Genomic DNA, 16523 nt, shown 5'->3' on the forward strand with positions numbered 1-16523 from the left:
TTCATTGTTTTTGCACCACATGCAGTGCTCCATGCAATATGTGCCCTCCCCAATACCCACCACCTGGTTCCCCCAACCTCCCCCCTCCTTCAAACCCCTCAGGTTGTTTTTCAGAGTCAGTAGTCTCTCATGGTTCACCTCCCCTTTCAATTTCGTTCAGCTCCCTTCTCCTCTCTATCTCCCCATGTCCTCCATATTATTTGTTATGCTCTACAAGTAAGTGAAACCATATGATAATTGACTCTCTCTACTTGACTGATTTCACTCAGCATAATCTCTTCCCGTCCCGTCCAAGTTGCTACAAAAGTTGGGTATTCATCCTTTCTGATGGAGGCATAATACTCCATAGTGTATATGGACCACATCTTCCTTATCCATTCGTCTGTTGAAGGGCATCTTGGTTCTTTCCACAGTTTGGCAACTGTGGCCATTGCTGCCTTAAACATTGCTACAGATGGCCCTTCTTTTCACTACATCTGTATCTTTGGGGTAAATACCCAGTAGTGCAATTACAGGGTCATAGGGAAGCTCTATTTTTAATTTCTTGAGGAATCTCCATACTGTTCTCCAAAGTGGCTGCACCAACTTGCATTCCCACCAACAGTGTAAGAGGGTTCCCCTTTCTCCACATCCCCTCCAACACATGTTGTTTCCTGTCTTGCTAATTTTGGCCATTCTAACTGGTGTAAGGTGGTGTCTCAATGTGGTTTTAATTTGAATCTCCCTGAGGGCTAGTGATGATGAACATTTTTTCATGTGTCTGATAGCCATTTGTATGTCTTCATTGGAGAAGTGTCTGTTCATATCTTCTGCCCATTTTTTTGATATGATTGTCTGTTTTGTGTGCATTGAGTTTGAGGAGTTCTTTATAGATTCTGGATATCAGCCTTTTGTTTGTACTGTCATTTGCAAATATCTTCTCCCATTCTGTGGGTTTCTTCTTTGTTTTCTTGACTGTTGCTACCACTTTTTAATTTTTGTCTTAGTGGCTTCTTCCCGTAGGGTTTTGTCTACAGCCTGAGGGGCAGCTGATAGAGGGGCTGGGTTGCTCTTGGCCTGAGCTTCCAGTTGTCGACTTCGGAGGTGGCTGAAGACTGGGGTTAGAGACCCAGGGATAGGGAGGAACTTGCCCCCGGTCACCCACACCTAGAACCTGAGCTCAGGGCTCTCAAAGCTTGTGTTCCTTCCAACTTTCCCCACGACTCACTGATCAAGCTGCCTTTCCAAGCCCTCTGGTTCTATTGGCTACTGGGGGGAGGCTCTGTATACAGGTGCACAGCCCTGAGTGTCCCCCTACCCCCACCAGTCACAGAGCATGCTTTGAGATGGGGGCTCCCTATCTCCAAAGAGGGTGGAATGGCGTGTGTCCTGCGCCTGCCCAGGAAGGGACAGGCCAGAATTGTTCTGGTCAGCCTCCAACCTGCTGTGAGGGGTAGGAATGGCTAGCAGGGGTGAGGGGTTGCAACGTCTCTTTGTCCAATTCCTTCGACTTTGGCTCTGGCCAGAGGGGAGCCCTGGGCCATCCTGGGTGAGTTAAACATTGGCCAGGTGTGCGTGAGAAGTTCAAGCCAACTCCTGATCACAGGGAGCTGGCCAGGGTGGTGACCGATGAGTGACCGCTGGGCCTGAAACTCAGCTGGGGTTTGGCTGAATCCTCTATTGACAAAGTATGGCTTGTTATGGCCTTCCTGTGTGCCACAAGGGTGCATCAGTGGTTTTCCAGCAGGTAAAGGCTCTGAAGGATAAAAGCATGTGCCCCTCAGACTGGAGCTCCCAGAACAAGGCACTGTGTCCTTTCTCAGACAAGACCATGTTTCCTGAGATTCCCAGGACTGGGCTGCCTCCCCCTCCAGGCTGGGAGTCTCAGAGCAGGCTCATTTCCCCCCAAGAATGGAGCCCTCCAGTCAGGCTATGTCTCCTCCCTCACTTTGTGGTGTCCAGGAAAGGGTCATGTCGGCTCAGTCTCAAGTTCCTGGGGTAGGGCTCTGTAGTCCCCCTCAGGCTGGTATTCCCTGGGGCAGAGCTGTACCTCTTCCTTCTGATAGGCAAGGTAGGTTTTTCTCTCAGAGGGAGGTTCCTTGGAGATTTGCTTTTGGTTTGAGGATGGGCATGGACACAGACAATTGGAGCTCAAGTGAGATGCTTTTCTTCCCTCCAGGATTTAGCACAGACTCCAGCTGATTTTACTCCTTAAATTTATTAATTTTTCAAAGCCACAGATAACCATAATTGTTTCCAGAATGTTAGAGGCTCTGGAGGAACACTTTGGAAATGAAGGTCTGGCTCATCGTCAACTCATCTCAGAGAACTGTAGTTTGTGGGACAGGTGAGGCTGAGGCTTGACTGGAAATAAAGCGACAGTGAAGGAATGAGTCAACAAGAGTGTAGAAGGTGTCTGTCAGGTAGCAGCTCCTGTCGGTCAAGAGCGGCCTTTTGCTCAGCCCTCTTAGTCTTTGTGCTGACTGCTCAGATAGAAGCGTCCAGAATTGAGATCTTGTAGCTGTGTGTAACAGCTGCTTGGCAGAGGTGCTGGCTGGGACAATATACCCAGAACTAAAGACCTACAGGTTGCTTACCATTTAGATCACCTTATTAAGTTTGAACTGTGAGTAGGTACTTTCCTAAGAACGCATCTCTAATAACGGTGATAAGGGCCGTAAGAAAGTAGGATTCATTTGGCAGAGACTCAGTAGGCTGTCCATGTTGCTGGATAAGTTTATTCTAGAAAGTGGGGGTCATGATAGCTGGAGAGGTACAGCCATTCTTTCTGTGTCCTACGTCCTTCAAGGACCCTTCCTGAAGATTCCAACATTGTGTTCCTTCCTCCATCCCAGTCACACCCACGTGGGTACTCTGGAGTCACACTCTAGTCAGTTGGTCCCTTCCAACATAAAAGTGTGTCCTTGCAAATAGCCTGAGGCCAAAGGGGCATTAAAGAGGCAGGTGGTCCTTCTGGTGTGTATGGGCAGGGGGTGGGGGGAAGAAAGAAGCCCCAAATCTCAGCATGCTCTGTTTTCCCATCTGTTTTGCAGAAGGGAGGAGCCTTGTTCACACATAGGAGATAAAATATGATGAACAGCCTTCTCTTTTTTGTAAAGAACATAGCAAACTTCTTTCCTTTTTTTTAAAAGATTTTATTTACTTATTTGAGAAGAAGAGAGTATGAGTGCAGTGGAGCAGTGGGAGAGGGAGAAGTTGATGTCCCGCTGAATGGGGAGTCCTGACACGGGGCTCAAACCCAGGACCCTGGGATCATGTCCTGAGTGGAAGGCAGACGCTTAACTGACTGAGCCACCCAGGTGCCCCCAGGTTCCCTCTTATTAACATCTTGCATCAATAGGCACCTATTACACAGTTGATGGACCAGTATTGATAGTTAACTAAATATTGTTTACATAATAACATATTATTATAATTTATAAATTTAAATTGATAATTTATAAATTATACAATATTTAAATAATAATACATAGCTAAATATCTAGTTAAATATTTAGATTATTAACTAAAATCCAGAGTTTTACATTAAGATTCGCCTTGTGTTGGGCACTCTGAGAGTTTTGACAAATGGATCTACCATTAGTCTCATATAGAATAGCTTCGCTGCCCTAAAAATCCTGCATTCCATCTGCTCATCTCTCCCCCAGTTCCCAAGACTCCTGCAAACCACAGATCTTCTTACGGTCTCCATCATTTTGCCTTTTCTGGATGTCATATAGTTGGAGCCATAACGTAGGTAAACTTCCAGACTTGGTTCTTTCTCTTAATGATAGGCATTTACAATTCCTCTCTGTCTTTTCCTTGCCTTGGTAGCTCATTTCTTTTTATTGACACACTATTGCCTTGCGTTACTTGCTTAAAAAAAATTGTGGTAAAGTATACATGACAAAATTTACCATTTTATTTTTAAAGATTTTATTTATTTATTTGACAGAGAGAAACAGCGAGAGAGAGGGACAACAAGCAAGGGGAGTGGGAGAGGGAGAAGCAGGCTCCTCAGCAGGGAGCCCGATGTGGGGTTTCGTCCCAGGACCCTGGGATCATGACCTGAGCCAAAGGCAGATGCTTAATAACTGAGCCATCCTGGTGTCCCAAAATTTACCATTTTAGAGGCACCTGGCTGGCTCAGTCTGGAGAGTGTGAGACTCTTAACCTCAGGGTTTTAAGTCTGAGCCCCACATTAAGTGTAGAGATTCTTTAAAAATAAAATCTTAAAAAAAAAAACTTACCATTTTAACCATTTTTAAGCCTATAATTCAGTGACATTAAGTACGCCCACAGTGCTGTGAAACTATCACTTCTGTCCATCTGCAGAACTTTGTCATCACCCCAAACTAAAACTATCCACTGGACAATAATGCCCTATCCCCCCTCCAGCTCTTAGTAACTAACTACTGTTCTAATTTCCATCTCCCTGAATTTAACTATTCTAGGTGCTTCACTCAAGTAGAATCATACGCTATCTGTCCTTTGTGCACCTTAGTTCACTTAGCATAATGTTTCAAAGTCCATCTGTGTGGTAACACGGGTAAGGATGTCATTCCTTTTTATGGCCAAATAATATTTCATTCTATTCCTATGTGATATTGTGTTTATCTGTTCATCTGCTGTTGTACATTTGGGCCGTTTCCTCCTTTTTTTTTTTTTTTTTTTAAGATTTTATTTATTTATTTGACAGAGATCACAAGTAGGCAGAGAGGCAGGCAGAGAGAGAGAGAGAGGGAAGCAGGCTCCCTGCTGAGCAGAGAGCCCGATGCGGGACTCGATCCCAGGACCCTGAGATCATGACCTGAGCCGAAGGCAGCGGCTTAACCCACTGAGCCACCCAGGCGCCCCCGTTTCCTCCTTTTAACTATGGAGAATAATGTTGCTATAAACATTCCTATACAAGTTGTTTTTTGAACACCTGTTTTCCATTCTTTTGAGTCTATACCTAAAGAGCAGAATTGTGGGGGGTCATATGGTGATTCGATGTTTAACCTTTGGAGGAACTGCCAAACTGTTTTCTACAGTGACTATACAATTTTGCTTTCTTACCGGTAATGCACAGTGTTATAATTTCTCCATATCCTCACCAACGTGTTGTTTACTAGCTTTTTTTAAACCGAGATAAAATTGACATAAAACATTATATGAGTTCCAGTGCACAACATGAGTCAATGCTTATAGACATTGCAAAATGGTCACCACAGTAAGTCTAGTTAACATCCACCACCATACATAGTTACAATTTTTTTCTTGTGATGAGAACTTTTAAGATCTGTTTTAGCAACTTTTTCTTCCTTCCTTCCTTCTTCCTTCCCTTCCTTCTTTCTTTCTAAGATTTGATTTATTTATTTGAAAGAGAGAGAGCACAAGCAGGAGAGGTTCAGACAGAGGGAGAGGGAGAAGCAGGCTCCCCCCTGCAGAGCAGGAACCCCAACACAGGGCTTGATCCCAGAACCCTGGTATTATGACCAGAGCCAAAGGCAGACGTTTAACCAACCGAGCCACCCAGGTGCCCCTTTTTTTGCAACTTTCAAATATATAATACAGTATAGATAATTATGGTCATCATGCTGTATATTATATCCCAGTGATTTTAACTATTTTAATAGATGGAAGTTTGTACTTCTTAACCCCTTTCATCCATTTCACTCTCCGCCCCCCCATCCTCTCCCTCTGGAAACCATCAATCTGTCCCCTTTATCTATGAGCTCAGTTTGTTTGATTGTTGGATTTATTTATTTACTTTTTGTCTTAGATTCCACATACAGATGAGATCTGTCAGACTTATTTTACTTAGCATATGCCCTCAAGATTCATCCATATTGCCACAAATAGCAAGAGTCCCTTCTTTTCTATGGCTGAATGATATTTCTCTCTGTGTGTGTGTGTGTGTGTGTGTGTGTGTGTGTGTATCATGTTTTCTTTATCCATTCTTCGTTGATGGACACTTAGGTTGCTTCCGTATCTTGGCTACTGTGAATAATGTTGCAACGGACATGATGACGCATACATCTTTTCAAGTTTGTGTTTTTATTTTTGTTGGAAAAATACCTAGAAGATGAATTGCTGGGTCATATAGGAATTCTATTTTTATTTTTTTGAGGAATCTCCACACTGTTTTCCATAATGGCCTTACTAGTTTACATTCCCACCAACTACACAGCGTGTGCTTTTTTCCCACATGCTCATCAACATTTGTTATTTCTTCTCCTTTTGATAAAAGCCATTCGGACAGGTGCAAGGTGATATCTCACTGTGTTTTGACTTGCATTTCCCTGATCAGAGATGCTGAGCCTCTTTTCAATACATTTGGGCCATCTGTACATCCTCTTTGGAAAAATGTCTATTTAGACCTTCTGTCCATTTTTACTGTTTCCTTCTATTTTTTGCTATTGAGTTATATGAATTCTTTATATATTTTGGATAGTAACCACTTAGCAGATAGATATATGATTTGTAAATATTTTTTTTCAGTAGGCTGCACTTTCATTTTGTTGATCACTTATTTTTGCCGTTCAGAGGATTTTTAGTTTGATGTAGTTCCACTTGCTTATTTTCGTTTCTCTTGCCTTTGCTTTTGAGAACCCAAAATATCATCTCCAAGACCAATGTCAAGGAACTAAGGAAAACATAGGAGCCTATGCTTTCTTCTAGGAGTTTTAGGGTTTCAGGTCTTATGTTCAAATCTTTGGTCCAATTTGGTTCAGTTTATTTTTGTATACGGGTTAAGATACTGGTTCAGTTTCATCCTTTTGCATTTGTCTGTCCAGTGTTCCCAGCCCCATTTATTGAAGAGACGGTCCTTTCCCCATTGTATGTTCTTGGCTCCTTTGTCTTAAATTAATTGACCATATATGCATGAATTTCTTTCTTTTTAAAAAAAATTTTATTTTATTTATTTTTTTAAAGATTTTATTTATTTACTTATTTGACAGAGAGAGAGAGAGATCACAAGTAGGCAGAGAGGCAGGCAGAGAGAGAGGGAGAAGCAGGCTCCCTGCTGAGCAGAGAGCCCGATGCAGAGCTCAATCCTAGGACCCTGAGATCACAACCTGAGCTGAAGGCAGATGCTTAACTCACTGAGCCACCCTGGTGTCCTCTCTAAGATTATATTTTTAAGTAATCTCTAAATCCAGTGTGGGGCTTAAACTTCCAACCCTGAGATCAAGAGCCACATAGTCTAGTGACTGAGCCACCCAGGTGCCCTTCATTGGTTTATTTCTGGGTTCTCTATTCTGTTCCATTTATCTACAGGTCCGTTTTATTTTATTTTATTTATTTTTTAATCATTTTTTAAAGATTTCATTCATTTATTCAACAGAGAGAGAGACAGTACAAGCAGGGGGAGTGGCAGGCAGAGGGAGAAGGAGAAGCAGGCTCCCCACCAATCAGGGAGCCTGATGGGGCAGAGTGGGATTTGTCCCAGGACCCTGGGATCATGACCTGAGCTGAAGGCAAACCACTAATCAACCGACCCACCCAGGCACCCTATGTGTAAATTTTAATGCAAATACCATACTGTTTTGATTACTATAGCTTTGTAGTATAGTTTAAAATCAGACAGCATATTAGGTTACATGTTTCTAGGAACTTATCCATTTCTTCCAGGTTCTCTGATTTGTTGGCATATAACTGTTCATAGTTGTCTCTTATGACCTTTTGTATTTCTGTTGTATCAGTTCTAAGTCTCCTCTGATTTTACTGATTTGAGTCTCTTTTTTTTCTTGGTGAGTCTAGCTAAAAGTTTGTCAGTTTTGTGTAGCTTTTCTTTCTTTCTTTTTTTTTTGAAAAACAAACAAACAAACAAACAAACAGTGAGTGGACATTCTTCTTTGTAGTACTTACCACAATTACTAATTTTCTGTATTTTCTTAACTTGTATATAGTGTATGTGCATCTGTGTAGTGGTGTGTGTAGATTTCTTTCACTTTGTCTTTGGTGCACCATAGATTTTTTTAAAAAGATTTTATTTATTTATTTGACAGACAGAAATCACAAGCAGGCAGAGAGGCAGGCAGAGAGAGAGGAGGAAGCAGGCTCCCTGCTGAGCAGAGAACCCAATGCAATGCGGTTTAATCCCAGGACCCTGGGATCATGACCTGAGCCCAAGGCAGAGGCTTAACCCACTGAGCCCTCCAGGCGCCCATCATAGATTTTTTTTTTTAAAGATTTTATTTATTTATTTGACAGAGACATTGAGAGAGACAGAGAGCACAAGTGGGGGGAATGGCAAAGGGAGAGGAGAAGGGAGAGGGAGCTAGGTGCAGGGCTGGATCCCAGGACCCTGGGATCATAACCTGAGCCGAAGTCAGATGCTTAATGACTGAGCCACTCAGTCATCAGTCATCACTCTTTTATTCATTTTTGAATTGTTTGTTTTCTTGTTGATTTGTAGGATTTACTTGTATATTCTGGATATCAATCCCTTATCAGATATATGATTTGCAAATATTTTCTCCTATTCTGTGGCTTATGTTTTCAATCTTTTGATGGTGCCCTTTGATGAGACCTGGGCCTTTTGCAGATAACCCAAGCACTTCCTGGGAGCTTCTGCTCCCCTAGCAGTGCATGAACAAATCAAGGTCTTGTGAGAAGTCAGATGTTTTGAAGATGGATTCCCATTCAGCCATCTGGGTTTGGCCATAAGGGTGGGTCACTTCCTTCATATTCCATACAAGTGTTCAAAGACTTGGGTCAAACAGGAAAGGAGAGAAGAGAGAGCAGTGAACAATGTACCCATCAGTGACTGAAGAAACAAACCTGGGCCTTCTCTTAGGACTCAAGAAACCAGGGTTTACTGATACACGCTACAACATGGATGAACCTTGAAAACATTACACTAAGTGAAGAAACCACTAACAAAAGACCATTTCTTGTATAATTATGTTTGTATGACATGTCCAAAGTAGGCAAATCTATAGAGACAGAAAGTAGTTTTGTAGTTGTCTAGAACTAGTGGGATATGGAACTGGGTTAAGGGGAAATAGGGAGTGATTGCTAACTGGTATGAGCTTTCATTTCCAGTGGATGAGAAGGTTCTTAAATTGATTATGGTACGGTAGTACAACTCTGTTTTGATATTGTGATTTATAAGAAATATATATTCGGTCATTTAGATGACCAAACATACATTTTTCATATATATTTGGTCTTTGCCCACAGATCCTGGCTCCTGGCTCCCCTAATCCTTGGAATTTCCTAGGTGTTGAAAATGATGAGGGGATCTTTTGTTATATTAATGAAGGTAATGTTTGGATTGTACTCCGGGGCAGGAGCAGGTTGCCAGGAGATCCAACCATGTGATTAGAATGTTGGGTCAGTCCTATTCCCTAACCTTCAGGGAGGGGAAAAGGGCTGGAGGATCAGTCAGCCAATGGCCAAAGCCTTAGTCAGTCCTGAGTATGCAATGATGCCGCCATCAAATCCCAAAAGGACTAGGATCAAGAGCTTCAGGTTGGTGAACACACAGAAAATGGGGAGAGTGGGGTGCTTGGAGAGGGCATGGAGGTCCTCTTTTCCCAGACCTCGCCCTGTGTATCTCTTCATCTGGCAATTGATTCATATCTTTTGTCATATCCTTTAATAAACTGGTAAACCTGAGTGTTTCCTTGAGTTTCGTGAGCCACTCTAACAAATTAAAGAACCTAAGGAGGAGGTCGTTGGAACCTCCAATCTGAAATTGGTTGATCAGAAGCACAGGTAACAGCCTGGGGCTTGTGACTGACAACTGATGTCAGGGGTGACGGGCAATCTTGTAAGACTGAGTTCTTAACCTGTGAAGTGTCATACTATGTCTGGGTAGGTAGTGTCAGAATTGAGTTGAATTCTTGGACACCCTGTTGGGGTCTGAGAATTGCTTGGTGTTGTGTGTGTGTGTGTGTATCTCCCCCTGATGTTGAAACGGGGTCCAGGAATGCCCAAAGATCTGTGCATATACTAAAAGCCATTGGAAGGTGAATTGTATGGTTGTGTATTATACCTCCATAAAGCTTTTATTTAAGAAAAAGGAAAAAAAACAAGGGTTGAGCCCCCATGGATGATCCTTACCCCTCCCCCTGCCTTGGCATGCTGGTGCCTTCTTCACTTGGTGGAGAAGCGTGGCCGTGCCTGGACATGCTCACAGTGGGGGTGCTTCATGGTCAGCCCATAGATGGGGGTTAGGTCTACTTTCACACCTGCTGGCACACTGAACTCCAGCCGCTGCAGCAAGATAGCTAGGAAGAGGAAGATCTCCGACTTGGCCATGACCTCTCCTATGCACCGGCGCTTGCCCATGCCGAAGAGTATCACCTTCTCACTCAAGGTCTTATTGATTGCAGTGCCATCAGCGGTAAGGAATCTCTCTGGTCGGAACTTGGATGGATCCCCCCACACCTTTCTGCAAGAGGAACAGAGGAGATGGAATTTCTGGCTGGGATGGGGGGACACCCTGGGAAGAAAAGCCTGGGGGGGAGACTTCTGTGGGTGGCACAAGTGTTAGAATAGATTGAGAGTACTGAGAAGAGAATGGAGAGGAACCAAACTGTACTTTCGTGCTTATTTCTTTTACAACGCTCTCTCTAAAACGATTGGTCTTGCAAATGGTGCTTTATCATATCTATTTGTTATTTTAAAGAAATAACACTTCAACTAAAAGAAATTAAAAGAAGGAAAACATTATGTCCAGCCTACTCAGTATAAAGGGGAATCAGCAGTACATCCTGGTTTACGCTTTATTGTTTTCAAGTCATTGTTGACAGCATCCTTTTTCACACTCAGAAGTGCTTCAGTTTGGATGGTAAATTATATGGTCCCCCTACCTACAGGCAGAGTGGGATTTTCCAAAGAGAGGTCCCTGGGCCATTAACATCACAATTGCCTGAGGGACTCCAGTTTGCTTACCAAAGTGGAATCTTGGGGAATGAGGTCCTCTAATCTAACCAACCTTCTGGTCATTTCCTGTGTACAATGTTTGAAAAACACGGACCTAAGTTTAGGTACTTACAACAGAGTCCATATGGCAATTGAGGCCCCATTCCTTTATTTATGCCCAGTTCCTAGGGGGACAAAGAGCCTTCCTGTCTGCTGAATCCCATGGAGTTTTCAGTGGGAGAGGTATACTCACGGGTCATGATTGACCTGCCACTGGTTTACAAAGACACAGCGTTCTTTGGGGATGTAGAAGCCTTTCAATACCGTGTCCCTTGTCGTGCTGAGGAGGGAAGAGGTCTCTGTCAGGATCAGGGCAGGAACACTGGGGCTTGTCTCTGGAACCTACTTCTCCTACTAACCACTCTCCCCCACGCCAATAACTTGCCCACCACAGTCTCCACAGTCTCCATATCCCACACTGGGAGGAAGTATCAGGAGCAGGGGAGGGTGAAACTGTCCTCCCCCTCCTTCAGCTCCTGTTCTTCAACTTCAGCAAGTGTCTACTAAACTTCCGTTTGTGTCCAGCTGTGTTCTTGGCCATACTTTGGAGCTGAGAAACAGGCAGCCTGGGCTAGCCCTGGGGAGTTCCCACCCAGGCTGAGGAGTCGGGCCTTTTAGTCTGGGAATAACTAGACCAACATTTGGGTAGAAGTAAATGTTCACTAACTCTCTTGACATTGTTAAAATCCCAGGACACGATCAAGGACAAATGACTGGAAGTCCTACAGTCTATCAGAGAGAGAAGCTGTGCCAGCTGGATGAGTCAAGAAAGCCTGCCAGTGAAGGGCAAGTTTGTGTCAGGATTGACTTTGGGTGAGGATGGGATTCTGGTAGCAGAAGAGGTTAGGAGGCATTCCAGGCAGAAGGTCCAGCATAAGCAAAATTGGAGGTTGACTGTGTCTTGCCAGCCAGGTCCACCGAGGCCAGTCTGGCTGGGTTGAGAGTACTTGCAGGGAGGGAATGTGTGCAGAGGTGAAGGAGAACTGAGGTCAAGAGTGTGACTATCTCCTGACAGCTGGGTGGTTTGATCATGGTTGGACTGCTTAGGGACAGCCTAGAGGCTGAGGGTCTGTAAGGAACCTGGTGACATGGCCAGAACAGAGGCCAAGGTCTGAGCCAGGGCCAGGGCTAAGAAGATGGGAAGAAGAAACACAGCAAGGACTATAAAGGTGGTAGGGCAGGATAAGCTGGCCTTACCTGTGGGGGATGGTAAAGGGGACGAAGGAGGTGTGTCGGAAGAGCTCCAGGATGAAGGCCTCCAGGTAGGGCAGCTGGAGTCTGTCGGAGAGCCATGGTTGCCGGGCCCTGCCAATCACTCTGTCTGTGGAACACAGACCAGACAAGGCTTAGGGATGCCCTGACTGCCCCCATGGCGTCAGAGTCCCCTATTACTTGGTACTATGCCTGTTTTATATGTGAGGCCCGCTAACGACCCTGCCTCTAGCATGTTCAAGGCAAGGGTGGGCACCACTGTATGTCCAGGTGTGACCCATAGTAGGCACAAAACAGCTACATGTACATGGGAAAAATGACCTGGGGAATCCCAAGACTTCTCTTAGCTCATGCATCTCAACCACATACCCAACTCTTCCTGGATCTTTCTCTGTATCTCAGGGTTTGTCACAAGATACATGATGCTCCAGGAGATGGCCGTTGTGACGGTGTCAAATCCTGGCCAGCATGGCACAAGGTGAGGAAGGGAGGAAGACAAGAACAAGAAACCAGCATTTACTAAGCATCCAGAACTTACACACCAGCTGTGGGTTTCTCTGCCCCCTTCCCCCTACATTCTCCAACCCCCATGAGTTTCCTGAGGGTAGAGACCTGGTCTCCTCAACACAAATTTGAATCACTAGTTTCAAGATTAGCTGCTGGCATTACAGGGATCCAGACTTACAGGATAAAGAACCCCTTATTGTTCAGGTGGGGAAACTGAGACCCAGAAGCAGAGAGGGGTTTAGCTGAATTTCCACTGGGAGTTTTTGGGCCCACCTGGACTCAGACCCTGAATATGGGCCAGGGGTCTGTATCCCACACCATCTGTTGTGTGGGTAGCCAATGATCAGATGGACTCAGGGGCCTGGCAAGTCTGTGTGTAGACAGCGGGCACTGGTGGATGGAAAAGGTATGGGTCTGGTTCCTACCGGCCCCAAAAATGTCGTTGATAATGTTGACGATCTTCTCATGGGGGATGTGACCAGCACTAGTTCTGGAGCCCTTCTCACTGTGCTTCAGGAGGGCGCCTGTGATGTCCTGAATGTTGCTCTGTGGGGACACAAGCTTGGGGCATCCTGGCACTTCCAGGTCGGACCTTGCCCTTCCCCCCATGGCACTCCCACGGGGCCTCCAGGTAGTTAGCTGGGGTTCCAGGGGTGGCTGGTAGCAGCCCTGGGTGCCCTTCCTCCCAATAACCCTGGGGTCAAATTTCAAAGGAGGGCTTTGTAGGGGAGTACTGGGAAGCCGAGTGCCACCTGAGCTGCGGATTAGTTTCTGTCTGGGTTCAGATTCCTGCAGAACAAGAGCCTTCTCCTGATAATAGCCCCCCACATTGCAGGTCTCTGCCAGGGCCTCATTCACAGGCAAATATCTTTGGGGCTTTGAGCAATCCTGAGAGGGAGGCAGTTGGATGAGGAAATGGAGGCCCCAGAGGGAGAGGCATTGGTCCCAGGTCAAGCAGCTGATCCAATGCATTCCAGAGCCTTCCTGGGCCTTGGTAGCCCCTCAGCTGTGTGCGTACCTGGAGGCTGGGTGAGAGGGGCCACCCCCAGGCCCTGCAGGGTGCCCCCTCACCACCAACACCCTGGGCTCACCTCGTCAAAGTCCCGGTAGTGCTCCTGGACAATATTCTGCAGGAACCGAAGGAACTTCTGGTTGAAGGCCTTGAATTTCTGCAGGGAAGGGTTAGGCAGATACCGGAGAATGGGGAAGAAGTCCACGGGGTTCCCAGAGGAGGCTGTCTCCACAAAGTCATTGGTGCTGCTTATAAGGCTGAGCATCTCCTCACTGCTCTGAGGGAAGCGCTTCCCAAAGCACATGGCACCAATGACACTGGCTACGGACAAGAGCACCTCGTTGTAGGGGTCAAAGCGCCCTGCCTCTGCCATCCGCTGCTGCAGCCTGCCGAGGAGGGCCTCTGCCTCCTTGCTCACATGCTCTTCCAGGTAGCAGGTGCACAAGGAAGCCGGGTCTGATGCGGTGGAGAAGCTCTTCAAGGCATTCTGGGCCAGGCGCCTGCGCGCAGCCCACACTGGTCCAGAGTCCGGGTTGAAGGTCATGCTTTGGCCATCAGTAACCAGAGTGAAGCTGTAGAGGTCAGGCCGGCCCTTGAAATCGTCCCCCTGTTGCACTAGGGCCTGCCGGATGGTGTCCAGGCCGCTGAGCACCAGCACGGGTGTGGAGCCAATGTGGATTTGCAGCACATCCCCGTACCTCTGGCTCAGCCTTGTCAGCGCTAGGTGTGGGGTCTTCCCCAAGGTCAGCAAGTTCCCCAGCAAGGGCCATCCCCACGGCCCTGGTGGACTCTTCAGGCCTTTGGGAACCCGAGGCTGCCAGGCCCTGGCCACCCAGAGCACCAGGCAGAAGACGGCGGAGACCAGGAGCAGCTCGGTAGCTATCGGGGACCAGGCCATCTGTGCTCACTGCTGGAGAAGACGGAGGAGCCAGGCTGAATGTCAAGACGGAGCCTTTCATTCCTTCCTTCATTCACTTGCTCAAGCAATAAGCACTGACATATGTTCGGTGCTTGGCTCCCAGATGGACACCAGAAAGGCTAGGTGACACCCACCATGGGTCCTGTGTCATAGAAGCTCACCCTGAGAGCATTGCAGAATCTGAGGCTTGGAAAAGAATCTCGAAATGCCCAACCTGAGTGTCTGCACTTTGAGTCCTGACCCTCCCCTCTGCCCATCACTGCTGTCTCCAATTCTGAGGCTGGAGGGGAGGCAAATGACACTTCAAAACAGAGACGTACCGTTGTAGGGGTCAAAGCGCCCTGCCTCTGCCATCCGCTGCTGCAGCCTGCCGAGGAGGGCCTCTGCCTCCTTGCTCACATGCTCTTCCAGGTAGCAGGTGCAGGAAGCCAGCCCCCAGCTGGAGGCTGCAGGAAGCCAGCCCCCAGCTCAGGCTTATCCTGGGTATTATGCCAAAGGGTCCCTGCCAAGGCTGGCTTCCTGCCAATACCTCCTACTCAGGGAACAGGTTGCTACGCCCACCCAGCAACACCAAGGAGGCGAAGGTCCCACCCAGGGCTGATACAAATGACTGGTGATGGCCCCTCTCCCAAGGCCTTCGTTATGACGTCCAAGAAGAGCATCTCCTCCCTAGCTCCTCACAATCTTAGAGGCTGAGGTTGGGCTGCAGCCAGAGGCATGGCTGCTTTCGTGCCGGGTGGGGACCCTTCCCCATCTCTCCATTTGAATCACACTAAGGGTCCTTAGAGATGGCCCTGTCCAAGCTGCCAACTGAAAAATGGAGAAACAGGTCTGGAGCTGGGCAGGAAGGACTAGAACTCAGACCTCCTACACCCAACCTAGGGTCCCTTCATTCCTCCATCCTCACTGGGTCCCAGGATATACTGGGGAGGGGGGAGGTCCCAGGGACTGGAAAATGAGCCCAAGAAAGGTACCTGTAGAGGCAGGTGCTTGAGATGAGCAGGGTTGTGGAGGCTGGTACAGAGCTTCTGGCTTCGGGGGAGGGGACCTTTTATAAATACCACCCTCTGTTAGATTGGCCTGGCCACCCTGGTCACCTGATATGAAAGTCATCAAATGAAACTGGAAGGGTCAGCCCTTGGCCTTGGGCCATGATCCCTCAGCTCCGCCTACTACCCAGGGCCCAGGGCAGCCCTTCAGTGAGAATTGCTATGTCCCTAGAGAGGAATGCCCAGCTCTTTTCAGGGTCCAAGATCAATAGACATTTCTCTCTAGGGCAGGCAGGGTGCCAGGAGCAAAAGTCTCCTGGATTGTTCCAGGCTCCTTTTCTACTGTCTCCATGAGGAGAGACCTGTCCCTGAGCCCTCGGAACGGGCTGGTCCCCTCCTCTCAGAAGGGTGCTCTGTAGGAACCCTCTAGCCACCTGCAAAACCAGGTAGGGAACGGGCATGCTTCGGACATCTCTGAATTTCAGCCCAAGTCCTTAATCTGAAAACAAGAGATGAAAAGTACCCTGCATTCTAAAGGGTGACCCCCTCAGCCCTCCTCCCTCTTGGTAAGATATGAAAAGAAACTTAAAATCAAATGAAGAGGGCACCTGGGTGGCTCAGTTGGTTAACCCACTGCCTACGGCTCAGGTCATGATCCAAGAGTCTCGGGATCGAGTCCTGGGAGTCTGCTTCCCCCTCTGACCCTCTCCCCTTTCACGCTCTCTCTTACTCCCTTTCTCTCAAATAACTAAAATCTTAAAAAAAAAATCAAATGAAGAATATCCATGCTGTGGTCTGTTCCTCATGACAACTGACTTAGATTCTTCAAAACAGTCACTGTCATTAAAAAATAAAAAGTCCTTGGAGCCTGGTGGCTCAGTTGGTTGGGCGTCTGCCTTCAGCTTAGGCTGTGATCTCGGAGTCCAAGGATCAAGTCCCATAACAGAGCTCCCTGCTCCATGGGGAGCCTGCTTCTCCCTCTGAC

The 16523-nt window shown here is 46.8% G+C and overlaps 1 protein-coding gene across 8 annotated transcripts; it reads right to left on the reverse strand.

Moving 5' to 3' along the window:
• Positions 1-9956: 9956 nt before the first annotated feature.
• On the reverse strand, positions 9957-15582 carry LOC101677117 (cytochrome P450 1A2). 8 transcript variants are annotated; one of them, XM_045070718.1, is made up of 8 exons: positions 15524-15582; positions 14870-14995; positions 13710-14537; positions 13044-13164; positions 12481-12570; positions 12097-12220; positions 11093-11179; positions 9957-10366 (listed from the first exon to the last, which is right to left on the reverse strand). In XM_045070718.1, exons 3-8 carry the CDS (start codon positions 14526-14528, stop codon positions 10069-10071), a joined length of 1539 nt encoding a protein of 512 aa, XP_044926653.1. In that variant the 5' UTR covers positions 14529-14537; positions 14870-14995; positions 15524-15582; the 3' UTR covers positions 9957-10068. The 8 variants fall into 8 exon arrangements, with proteins under 8 accessions (XP_044926653.1, XP_044926652.1, XP_044926659.1 ...); XM_045070717.1 differs by having other exon boundaries at positions 13710-14540; XM_045070724.1 differs by having other exon boundaries at positions 13710-14039; positions 14940-14995; positions 15524-15576.
• Positions 15583-16523: the final 941 nt, after the last annotated feature.

This window comes from Mustela putorius, unplaced genomic scaffold, assembly GCF_011764305.1.
Source record: "Mustela putorius furo isolate JIRA1106 unplaced genomic scaffold, ASM1176430v1.1 tig00003972_pilon_pilon_pilon, whole genome shotgun sequence".
In the NCBI taxonomy this organism is placed as follows: Eukaryota; Metazoa; Chordata; class Mammalia; order Carnivora; family Mustelidae; genus Mustela; species Mustela putorius.

Coding starts and splice junctions, on each gene's coding strand:
- LOC101677117 (XM_045070720.1), bottom strand. CDS start 14,528: ATGGCCTGGTCCCCGATAGCTACCGAGCTGCTCCTGGTCTCCGCCGTC. Junction 13,165..13,709: donor ACTACCGGGACTTTGACGAG/GTGAGCCCAGGG, acceptor GTGTCCCCACAG/AGCAACATTCAGGACATCAC. Junction 10,367..11,092: donor TGGCAGGTCAATCATGACCC/GTGAGTATACCT, acceptor TTCCTCTTGCAG/AAAGGTGTGGGGGGATCCAT.